The 12,578-nt window shown below is 42.2% G+C and overlaps 1 protein-coding gene and 1 long non-coding RNA gene across 10 annotated transcripts in view; one reads left to right on the top strand and one right to left on the bottom strand.

Annotated features, from left to right (window-relative positions):
• LOC139756065 (uncharacterized) overlaps nucleotides 1-10,278 on the top strand; it is a 56,857-nt gene extending 46,579 nt beyond the window's left edge. Inside the window, exon 4 of one of the 3 annotated variants that reach the window (XR_011714253.1) lies at nucleotides 9,919-10,278. This is a non-coding gene — a long non-coding RNA (uncharacterized lncRNA). Of the gene's footprint in view, nucleotides 1-4,209; nucleotides 4,348-4,394; nucleotides 4,527-9,918 lie in introns of those variants that run through there. The other 2 variants (XR_011714251.1, XR_011714252.1) reach the window with 2 other exon arrangements.
• The window catches only part of LOC139756063 (uncharacterized), a 79,087-nt gene that overhangs the window by 37,240 nt on the left and 29,269 nt on the right, over nucleotides 1-12,578 (bottom strand). The window contains exon 1 of one of the 7 annotated variants that reach the window (XM_071675067.1): nucleotides 4,387-4,520. The exons of 2 other annotated variants lie outside the window; for them this stretch is intronic. Coding sequence is in view for 1 of the 5 variants with exons in the window: in XM_071675065.1 (XP_071531166.1) it covers nucleotides 2,295-2,302 (8 nt within the window). In the remaining 4 variants the exon portion in view is untranslated. Of the gene's footprint in view, nucleotides 1-1,664; nucleotides 1,809-2,294; nucleotides 2,318-3,455; nucleotides 3,479-4,361; nucleotides 4,521-12,578 lie in introns of those variants that run through there. 4 more of the 7 variants (XM_071675066.1, XM_071675071.1, XM_071675065.1 and 1 more) reach the window with 4 other exon arrangements.

Below are 12,578 nucleotides of genomic sequence, written 5' to 3'. Positions count from 1 at the left end.
CTTCTTAATTCGATATTCTCCATCACCAGTCCTTTCTCAACACACAATTCCACAAAATGTTCTCCATTTCCATTTAAAATACTGAATACCCTATACCCCGCATTTAATTATACCCTCAACTGCCACATCACCCCTCACCTGCCACATCACTCGCCTCCGCATTCAAATCACTCGTCGCTAATACCGGATGTCTTGCATCAAAATTGCTGACACATTAACTCTGTTGCTCGCAAAAAAATCTTTTGTGATCTTTCTTCATATGACCCGTCTCGCCATCCTATTTCATTTTTATCCACATCGTTTTATAATTCATAGTCTTACATTCACACGTTTCAACAACTGCTTAGCTCTTGTCCTCCCACAAGCCCTAACTTTACTCCTCAAGACATATGCACACCATACATCCCCTTTACCCTTGACCTTCGTTTCACTCGGAGCCATTTTCTCCGAGTTTCTTTCCTGAAATATACTACCTATCTATTCTCATCTTGGTTACATCCACACACATTTAGACACCCCAGCCTGAGCCTTCGAGGAGGATGAGCACTCCCTGCTGGGCTCCTGTTCCGTCTTTTTGAAAGTGAAATATAAGAAGGGAAGGGTTTCCACACCTCCCACCCCCACACCCCTTTCTCGCTCCCGCCCTCTCCAGTCGCCTTCTACGACACACAAGGAATAAGATGGTAGAATTCTTTCTCCCCTTCCCTTAATATATACGGGTTTTTTTTTCATTATAATGAGTATGTGTGTAATACATATCAACCTCAACTTAGCATCTGATAACCACGGTTGTCGTCACGATCCAAACCCTTCTCGGACGTGTTCAACATTCTCTTCATAACCTCGTTGCACCAACCCCCTTGTCTGTAACAGTCGCGAAGAAAACGAGTCCAACAATATTGTGGCATCCACAATCCCGATGGAAATAATCACGATCTAAAGTAAGTTTGTATACGAGTTGTATTACAACGCAGCTGTCTCTAAATGTCACCTGCTGCAGCCCCATGACGATCCTCCCTCAGTGGGTGGTTAGGGAGGGAGGGAGGGAGTATGAGGCGGTTGGTAGGTAGGGGGAGGAAGAGGAGAAGGGGGAGTGTTCTCACTGCAGTCAGTCAGAGGTGAAACCCGCTAACTGTCGTCTGTAACATGCACCTTGAATATTCCAGAACCAAATTCACTTCTGAAAGGTTAGGTCCTTGAGAGGCGCGTCTTAACGTACATATGTCACGTCTCGAATAAGTTTGAAAGTAGAAAAAAAAAATATATGTATACTGCATGCATTAGGAGGAAAAACATTATTTGCACGAAACATCACCTCACTTTGAATATCCTCCTGAATATTCCATTAACCAAATATTGTTTCAATATGACAAATGAGTGAAATTACGTGACAAGAGTAGGAAGCATGATGATACTGTCAATAAATGTTTTACCGTTGATGGACAATGACATCCGGTGTCTAAGAGCAACTACGCATTGGTTCTACACTGCCAAGCCAAGCGGCCGGAAATGAATTGTTACAAAATAATCACACCTTCGTCCGCCTAGAAACCAAATTGGTATACCAGATTTTGACGACATCAACTTGCAAACACGCATAGAATAAAAAAAGACGGCCACTGTTTCGTCTGGAAGAAAGGGCCACATGCACAATATTCCTTAACCTGAAGAGGATGTTGAAGATCTCGGTTCTTCGGTGTAGCCTGACAATCTCGAGACAGTGTCACCGGACCCTAGCAGCTGTTGTAGGCCTAAAGCACACACAAGTCGCCAACCACCCAACCGTGTCTGCATCAGTCCACATTAGCAGGAACTTTGATAACGATTCATGGGGAGTGTGGTTGTGTGCAGACGGACACGAGTGATTCGTAAAGCTGTCTTCTGCCTTGTCATGGCGGCAGCTGGCCTGCCAGGGGAGCAGGACAGTGCGTGCGGGTTACGTCAAGGTCATGATGACGCTGAAGGTGGTGGATTTTTGTGCCTCCCCCAAACTCTCTCCACAGTGCTAGGCTCTTTACCGTCACAATAGTTCGACCAACTTATCTATTACCACAATTGGATTTTTTTTTTCGCTCTAGAAGCTTTTTCAGACTATATAGAGCTGTACATCAACTCTAATATCAAGTAAATAGTATCAATTAATATTCAGAAGTTACTATGATACACCAGCTATCTTCCTCGTTTTCCTTTATGATCTGAAATAATGATTTCACGTTAGGTTTTATATGTCTGGATGTTCTTGGAGTCAATGGGTATCAGTAATTGAAAGTAATCAAACCAAATCTATACCGTACGTCAACATGCAAAGTATAACAAGAAGGCGTTGTTCACACGCCCCGCGAATGAGAATGACTGAGTAGTAACAGTGGTGCCAGATGTACGATGAAATGAACTAAGGCCGCACTGCTCTGGAAAAAAACTAGTAGCTTTAATCAAAAACAAATGTTACTACCCCTTTAAAACCGGGTCCTCTGTTTACCTGCTGGCCCTGAATACCTAGGTAAACAAGTAGGTACAAGTGTAGCCAGGAAATGCGAGGAAATCTTGCCGTCTTTGTCAAATCAACCGCTTATACATAAGTTTGCCTGAATGCGATAACTTGATCTAATATTACAATTACAATTCCTAATTCGAGACTTGACGGTGTTCAATCATCTGGCTCTGCGTAACTGATCCTTATAAGATTGTGGACTTGAGTCAAGGGTGAAATTCTTATTAAACTAATTATAGATAAACCAGTTGAAACATTCTATTTTTAGTTATCTGTCATTACCACTTCTCCGGAAATTTAAATTTCCCATAATATCGTTTTTCTTAATTCCATTTCGCATTAGATACCAGATTTACGAAGATTTGCGACGTGGATATATAAACAAACGTAAAATATAGATTAACTTTAGCTACACGTCGGCTATGTAAAACAAACTCTTTTGAATTATCTTATCCCAGACACCCTTGCAGCCTAACGCCACATTACCAAAACCTGAGGGAAAATATTTTTCCTTTTAGCTAGGCTGCCCTGATCCTCCACACGTGCACCGTTGGCCTGCTCACAGGACGGATACCCACTGCCAAAGTTCGTTATTCAACAATTCGTTTTGAACTAAAACAACACGGAATGCTTTACTGGTGTAGGTCGTAAAGTTTATCATCATACTCGAATGAAAGTAATTACAGACATTGTACAACTACAGTTTCAAAAGATTTCATCAAATGAGGCAATAAATATTAAGAAACACCATGTAAGGTGGATGGGGACTCTTTGCAATGCATTCTTCGTATAACTAGAGACTGCCTATACTGATGTATGCATACATCTCAACCGCAGTATGAGTGACACGAACATTAGCACATATTTGCAGGCAAAGGGGAGGGAAGTTAACTACACGTTGATACGTTGTAATACAGTCTTCATGCAGCCAGTTCTCTGCTTATAACTTTGTAATTACAATTACCAGGAGCACGCGGGAAGAATATCATGCGTCCAGATGAATATAGTTTGGTAACGAAATATCTTTTCGCCCCACTACCTGAGGCCACTTCACTCCTCCACTTCCTTTTCTTCACCCCCACACCTTTCGTTGTACACTCACCACTTGAGCACCACTTTACATCTTTTTGATTTCACAACCTCCAGTTCACAACTGCTCATTTCCCCCATCCTGCCCCACTTACTCCTTGAACCTCTGACCTTTCACAAGGAAACTTCTTGTTGATGTTCGATACTGAATGTCACATGCGGGTCTCTCTATCTTGGCTTCCTGCTTACTCCTTATTTATAGTCCCATTATTTGGCATTAAGTATCATTAGCTCTTTGAATCAATACATATCATTAACTAGTCTATAAATCGTAACCACTTGTTCGTATGTTTACCAAGTTGGACGATACCACGTGCATACCTAGGCATATCCATCATTTCTTCCAACACTTAGTTCAGGTGTTCTTATAGCTCGCAAATGTTCATAAAACCGTGTATTATTTTACTTTTGTTAGAAAAAATAATTGCATTCATGTGTTCATAACTCATATATATATATATATATATATATATATATATATATATATATATATATATATATATATATATATATATATTTTGTGTGTGTGTGTGTGTACGTGTAAGTAAACAAACAAGATGTCTTGATACGTGGAATTGTGCCATGTCACTATAAACATGGCACTCATTTTGCTGTTATATTTTTCACAGGTATCGTTGACTCGTCACAGCTTACACATTTACTCATATCACTACTAAGTCACTGAACAAAACGTCCGACTTCGTCAAATAACACACAAGAGAGCGTTCTCCCTCACAACATAACTTAAGTGTCCCAAGCTAGTTAGTTTTACAGAACCCACCGTGAGTGACCGTATTGTTTCTCACGTGACTAGCGGAGCGATGTACACCCAACCACAGCTGCAGCGGCACTGACACCATCATCGGCTCAGCAACAGGTGACCGCGCGGGGAAGGTAGGAGGAGGAGGCAGCGGTTACCCACACTCGCCCCAAGTATGGAAGTGGCTGCCAACGACATATATTGCTGAGGACAATTTACTGATTACATGTGAATCTCAAGTTTAGAATGAAATTCAAAACAGTCATTAGTGTAACTTTGTAACATCTGGCCTACTATCATCGTAGTCCAACACCTTAACCAAGGCTGCTGCGTCTCCGTCCCGCGCGCGCACATCACTTCTGACATTCAAACTATCGCTCGCGGTGTACTTTCCTTTACCAACAACAATTCATTCCTCATTCAGATGACCCAACTTCAACTTAGCAAAAATAAGAATATCCCAGAAGGATTTTGAAATGCCAATAGAGTGTAGAAAACGAACTTAACGTTGATGAATATCCACGGACGGTGGGTTGGTGTTGAAACCAAGGTTGTTTTGGCCTGTGTAAGAGAGCGAGCTAGTTTTTGTGGCGCACGAACGGCAAAGGTCGTCTAGTCGGAGGGCCTCCTTCCTACAGTTTTTTTTTTTTTTCTGGTTTTCTTTCGTCAGTTACGTGTTGAAGTTGGAGGCTGAACTGATGGTTGAATGGAATAAAGCATTCAGGATATTTTTTGAATATATTTCTCCGGACGTCGAGATTTAACAGAAAACGGCTTTAATAATGTCGCCGCTAACACCGACCAAATCTTTTACGGGCAGATCATCGCGAGGGATGAAAACACAGTTTTTACTCTTGAGTGTATTGTTTATATTTGATGATTTACATTCTTTAACCACCATAACGCATATGTGGTGGGCGTATGTTGTGTCGCTGGGACCCTAGAGACCATAGAGTAACCTGGCCAGACCTATGATGACTTAGCCCAGATGTGACGCAGCGTCGCGTTCCACCATTCATTTCTCTTCCTCGCCCCTGGTGAGTTGTGGTCTGCTTGTCCGTGATTTAGCGTGCGGAGCGTGTCTCTACCCGGGTTCCAGCCCTTCTTAATGTCTGAGTGGTATTTAATATTTGTATTACATAGTTTACAAGGCAAATCGTAAAAACTTAATTTTTTGTTTAGGAATGATTGATGTGGAGCCACAGCTGACATCGTTTGGCACTTTACTAACGATCATAATTTGTTTGACATGATTACGACTTCCTCTTTATATGCACTGTTTATAGCATATATGTATCATGGTGTTGCTGGACTACGACAACTTGAAATTACACTTTGAATGAGGAGTCGACCTTTGCCGAGACTGTATCACCTTCAGTTCACGATTGCCTCGTCAAAGAACTTTACACTTTAATGGAATCCATCGTGTCTCTGCTACTTTGAGCGTCGAGCAGCCTTGAAGGTGCAGAAACCCTTAGAGTTCTATGATAATGATGATAATAATAGTAATAATAATAGTAATAATATTAAGAATTATAATACATCATAATAATTGTTTTTGTGCCTTGTGACAGCTTCTATTTTGTCTTGGGTGTTGTCATTCAACAGTATCGTCAACAGAGTGGAGTAACTTGTTCGTCACAGATGGTTTCCCTAGGCAGCTCCTTAGCACGAGGTTCACTTTGTTCCTCTTATGTGTATTATCGGCCGACAGACCTTGTCGATTATACCTCGTACTCCCACGTCACGAAAAGGCGACCCAGAGACGTTAATGTGCTCGGCCCTAAGTAGCGTACCGATAACACACGCTGGGGTACTTAAGTAAGTCTGAGAGTGTCTTACTGGAGGGAGTCCTTTAGTTACGTCTAAGGTTTGTTCCAATGTAGTGCCTTATCGAGAGTTTTAGTCGTAAAGTCGCCCGAATCTTTACAGTTTGAGGCGTAGTTCTCGGATTTTTAAGTCGAGATGATCTCATAATCTGAGTCAACGGTATGGGAAGTTATAGACCGACCCAGAAGCTGAAGTTCCCGTGTCCCAGCGGGCGTGATGACCATACGCTAGTGGGAACTTCTCACTGGGGGTGTCTCCTCCCCAGTGGGAGTCATGGTGGTTGTTTCTAATGGGATTTTTTTTTTTTTCCTTCGCGGGACCTGGGCTAGGCAAGGCTGCCTTCAGTGTACGGGATCCCATGGGGACTAGGCTTGGCTGCCTTCAATGTGCGGGACCCCAGGGGGGAATAGGCTTGGCTGCCTTCAGTGTACGGGACCCAAAATGTTGGTGGTGTACAGACTGGATTTTGCTGAACTCATGATCATCTCGTGTCCGAGTGTTATCGGTGAGGGACACGAGCAAAGACCCCTATGTCCCAAGATAGGTCACATATATCCTGACCGGTGTACTGATGATCCACGAATGGCACGAATTCGATGGAAAGTACGATATCCTCATGACGTTTTTGACCGTTGGTGTACAGTAGTTGGTTCTTCATCAAACACCTTTCACTAGCGTCGTCACAGATTTGAGTTACTAACTACAGTCTTCTTGTCCCACTGTTTTGACCCGAAAGATAAGGAGCGAAGATTATCTCTGTTTCGTATGGACTCTTATTTGGTACACATCAGGTACCATTTACTGTTATCTCTTATGATGGGTTTTAGACTTGTTTCGTAAGTTGGGTCTTTCTCCCTTAACCTGAGATTCAGAGTGATCTCATCTCTTTAACTGAAGATGTTGGTTGGGATTCCTACAGGTGAAGCTTCCTCCTCCTCCACGAGACCTGAAGTGGGTCGTGTGACTGGCTATACAGGTTCCAATTAAACGACTAAAGTGTATTTCCTCTCATCGTTAATTCGACCCTGAGAAATGTTCTTTTTTTTTTGTTGGAGGTGCATGGCATCTCTGAGGTCTTCGGTCACGCTCTTTGAGCAACGTCTTTTAACCCAGTTTTCTCCCCTGAGTTAAAAGGCAGATCTCTTGAAGCTTAATCGCGTCAAACAAGCATAAAAAAAAAAGTAATGGATTTCCCACGGTTGCCGCACCTCTTACAAACGTTTACTCATTGAGAAATAATGATTTTGTTGGAGGTGTTTGGCAGCTCTGTGGTCTCCGGGTGCACTATTTAACCAATGCCTTTTACAGCAGTTTGATCTTTTGGAGTATAAGGGCAGATCTCGTGAAGGTGAATCATTATCAAACACCAAAGAATGAGATAAAGAACCCCTTATATCCTCGTGGACTGACGAGGAGTTGATGTATCAGTTTAGTTTCAAAGGTTTCAGGCGTCGTCCTGTATACAGACACATTGATGGTGTTCGTACCTTACTCCTGTTTGCAGTGATGCCGCCCGAACCGTATATTTCAAAGTGAGGTTGATGCCTCCTCATGTTGCATGAGGTTGACCACCACGAGGTTGTTTCACATACAGTTTCGAAGACTACAGAGGGTCCTCATAAATCCATCGATGAGAACAGGCTATGGCCTCCCTCTCTCTCCAATGGATTAATATCGATCCAGAGAGCACCAAGATCCTTTTGGATTGGGACACACTTAATTAATTTGTCCCGGTATCCCTGGTAAATTCATTGTGTCGCCCACGCTCATTCTGTGAGCGAGTGGAGCAAAAAGATTACAGGGGTCACAAAGGGTCTTAGTCAGACCCCAGTGGGTTGATATTACGTAAGATGTTACGTTTCTTATCTCAATACATACTTTACATAGTTTCGTATGGTTTCTAAAAGAAGCCATAACTTCTGTAATGGGGAAAATAAAAGATATTTTTCTAAGCTACCAGATTTTCTTTATACGTTGAGTAGAGCTTTCAAATATACTAATGTCTGTGAACCTTTGCAGGCCACGACGACCGTAATAACTGAGGCATATTCGATCCTTGAGTTCTTCATGTTTTTCCTCCAGCTTTTAGAAATGACATATGTCAGAGTCCACATGTTAGCAAGGACAGACTTTAATATACTATCATTATTACGGCTGAAGAAAGTTTCATCTGTTACCGAATACAGGGAAGTTGATTTGAGACGTTTTGTGAGACGGTTATTACATGTCAATGCATTATTCATAAAGTTATGTATATCAGAAGGAATTAACAGCTGAGGTTTTTGGCAAAGTTGCAGAGTTTCCTCACCGCACACTGAGTAGCTGTTTGGCTAAATCTGATTAGAAAAGTTTTTAGGCATTGTCTCAGACAATCCTCACATCCTCATTAAGAACCATGAATAAGCTGTGTGTAATTAAGCAAGGAATGCAGGATGGAAGTTGTGCAATCTCTTTGAAAGACGAAGCGGGTAAGACTTTTTTGTTTTTAGTCATCATCCTTCTGCAAATCCTTCCCTCTCGTTGATGCTCTTCTAAAAAGAAAAAAAAAATCATGTTGAGGAATTCCATATGTGTTCATCATATTTCCTCTTTAGACAAGTCGTAAGGAAGCTGAGAGAGTAGACAGTAAGCTGAGAGAGTAGACAGTAAGCTGAGAGAGTAGACAGTAAGCTGAGAGAGTAGACAGTAAGCTGAGAGAGTAGACAGTAAGCTGAGAGAGTAGACAGTCAGGGATGGCCAGGCTAGGGAAGCAGCTGTCTCTATACCTTATGGAAGGTTTCAGGTACGTTCTCTTCTGTCTCCGATGGGAACACTCTCCCTTAAGGCTAAAGGTGCAACTACGGAGAAGAAACTCCATCGTGTTAAAAGCCGCGAGTTTTAGAATTGGAATTTAGAATGACTTCGATGTTACTCAGTGGAAGTTAGGAGGTTGACTTAAATACTTTCTTTTTTCAGAATTTAGATAATACGACAGAGTTACATACCTTTCGCATGTTGACCTGTTACTTAACATGGTTTTTGGAGAGTTCATCTGACTCTCTACCTGAGCGTAACGGACTAAATAAACCCCGACCAAACCTTTAAGAGATCACATCGCGGATATGGAAGGCAAAACGTGATGTACGCGACCAAAGGACTAGTTTTTACGGACATAAATTCTTCGTTAAGACGATAAAGGAAAATTCAGACTAGAAAAGGATAATCCTGGACCATTCGAGGTAAAAAAGAAATAGCGAATAAGACAACGGAGTTTTAGAACGACCGCAATAAAGAATGGACGCAAAATATTACGAGTGAAATGTGTGTGCGTTTACATTTCGAGGATGCTCGTTGGTATATTCCGATATAAAAGGATGAGGAAGTTCTTATCCTTCACTGTAGGCACGGAGACTTGATGGCAAATTCAGGGTAATGTCTGTCGGCCTAATTATACCGTCACAGGATTTTATCAGGTTAATTTCAACTTAATTTTTTTTTTTTTTCTAACGAGGCTAAAGTTGATAAAAGCGATAGTACTCGCTTACCTCGACGTTTATCTCATGACAAGAAGAGAAATGCACCAGACTCGAACAGTCTTGTATGTTTCTCAGATAACTGTTTTGAAGGCAAGTGATGAAATGAGGAAAAAAAAAAAAAGTTTGATAGTGGTTAAATGAAAAAAAAAAGACAAATTGATAGTTCCAGATTAGGAAATCACTTTGGCTTCAGATAAATTAGTGATCCATAACGATTTCGCTTTGCCTTCCAGCACAAGACTTTAACTTTCTGGAAACCAACGATGATGACCTTGCTAGTCCTCAAGGTGGTATATCTCTTCGCCATTTGGACTGCCTACAGGAGAAGTCCAGTTTTGCAAGGATGTGCAACGATGTGGCAAAGTTACAAGTCAAAACGGTGACCTTTTGGCCGAGTTAAGGAGAGAGGCGCTGCTGAAAAGTTTCCTCTGGAGCTTTGCGAATAATGATGTATAAAACCGGTGGCTTAAATAGCCTCGGTGGATACGCTGATGGTTTGAACAAAGGCGTCGGACTTTGGCTGCGTCATCAGTTTTCAGAGGATCAAACAGTAGTAGTAATATGGACAGGTACGCAAAACAGTTGGCAAGTGAATAAAGAAAAGAAATAAGGAGTGATGGTTGCTTGGCCGTACCTCTTTCGAAATGGAATGAATCCGGTTCGAGGGAACAGGTTTACGGTGGACATCACCACATCCGGGCAGCGTTTAATGTATAAAATTTCTTGTCATTCTCTTCTCCTTTTTTGGAGAAGACAGGTCGCATTCTTACTTAAACGCCCTCCAAGCAGGAGATTATTCAAACATGTCTCATTTTCTTGAAGGACTCCGCATTGTTAGGGCAGATATCCTGTTGAAGTCTAGGACTACGTACGTATGTCTACCTTAATGACACTGTCAGCGGCTGCCCTCGAAGCGATCCGGTCAGTAGGAGTAAACTTGCACAGATATCTTTCATGTAATGAAGGCCGACGATTTGATGCAGAGTTACCTTCCTGGAGGCGGTAGGGGTCTGCACTACGACCCCTTGGTTCCAAATGTCTGGACTTAGATATGTCTCTTTCCTCCGGTAAGGATTCTGGAGATAATGATGCTCATGCCTACATGGTTTCCGGAGTTTGATGACTCTACTCGACTCAGTGTAGCTGTGGTACAAGAAGGTGGTGCTGCTGCACTGTGTCATTTCCCTGACTAAGATTCTTCACACTCCGTTAAAGAATCATGGTCATCTAAGAAGGATCTAGCGTAAAATCTTTTCGAGTTTTGGACTCTCTGCTTTCTGACTTGCTGAGCTGTTTTTGTTTTAAGATCGTCGGACCTCTGTTTGGTCCGACACAGGTCTATGCCTGTCGGCGGCCCGTGAATTTGAGACGAATATTTGGAAGACAATACAGACAAAGTTTAACGGATTATCTTTTACGTAATATTCGCCCTTCCGCTCAAAGAAAATGCCGGTCGGTTTGGCAGTCTTTTCAGACTTTTCTGAGAGGAATTCGAACGCAACTGACGCTGTGTGTTTATAGTTTTTCTTCAATCTTCCATATTGAGAATCAAGCCAGTAACATATCATCGCTTCATCAACAAGTCCTTTCCTGGAACCTGTGTATGTGGGATTTCGTATCACTTAGCTTGGTCCTGTGTGGAGTAGGGTGTTAAGATTCTCTTTTCTCGGAAAACCTGTAGCTTCTCCATCTCATACCCAGGTGGGAGGTGTCGAAGGTCCAGAAACTTTTACAACCTGGAAATTTTACGTTCAATAAGGCGCCATCACGTTTTCCTCCGAAATTCTTTTTTCTTACAGCCTTGGGATGTTAAAGAAAAAAAAAAAGTGGTTGACTGGTGCGATTTAAGCTATTTCTGAACATATGAACCCACTTAGATCTGAAGGTCACCTTTTACCAATAAAATTCAGTCCAAACCCGAAGTTATTGGAAGAAGGTTATACTGTTGAATTTAGGAATAATCATGTTTTAATTCAACTCTGGAAAACTTCTCCATCGCAACGAATGGTGTAATGTCCAGCCAAGACATTCCTGGAAGTCCTTGATATTAGTGAATACTCCGTAGACCATGTTTCACTCAGGCTCCTGGAAACCCTTATCAGCAAGGAAGACATACAGTTGAATCAAAGAAGAAAAAGAGACGGTGCCGCTTCCTTAGCCCGGACCATCTGTTTCGAACCCACGGTGTTGAGATAAAGTTAACTAAAGGTTTCTTTCTTTACCAGTTTGTTCAAACGCCTCCATTACAGATATTATCACACTCTGGACCTGGTTGACCTTTCGTGTGTGTGTGTGTGTGTGGCGGGGGTTCATACCATAGCCTTCAGACGGTGACGATCCCGCATGGGAGCCAGACTGTCGCGATGAGTAAGATTTTCTCATACGTTGGCCAAGTTCTCAATGAGACCGCGAGTCAGAAATGGACGATTTCGAGAGACGGAAGCCATTTACGTATCACACTAGGAACATTCTTTTACTTTCTCCTTCCCTTTTCTTTCTTTTTTCTCTTTTCGAAAAACCAATGTCTTCACTCCGGACCATAGCAGACTGGGTGCAGATACCAGCGATCAACGAACGAACGAATGAATGAATGGACGAATGAATGAATGAGTGACGGTCGGTGTGTAGGAAAACGTGCCGCTACATCATTTGTCTCAGTTCAGTCGTCATGGGTCTGATGACTTGGTCACTGTGTGTCGTTGTTGGGTCCCTGTGAACGAGGGCATCTTGCGATCTCCTACTCGCTCTGATGGTTCCAAGTGGGTACAGTTCTCGTGTAGTCATCCTAAATTTACGGCAAAGAACCATTTTTAAATCCCTCGAGAGAGCAAGGGCTGCCTCAGATCAGTGGAGTAACTGATTTTATTTTTTCTAACCTCCATTCGTCATGCGG

The sequence above is a fragment of the Panulirus ornatus genome, chromosome 20 (genome assembly GCF_036320965.1).
Source record: "Panulirus ornatus isolate Po-2019 chromosome 20, ASM3632096v1, whole genome shotgun sequence".
Lineage (NCBI taxonomy): Eukaryota > Metazoa > Arthropoda > Malacostraca > Decapoda > Palinuridae > Panulirus > Panulirus ornatus.
Note: the sequence above shows the minus strand (reverse complement) of the source record. Positions and strands in the feature narration are given on the sequence as shown.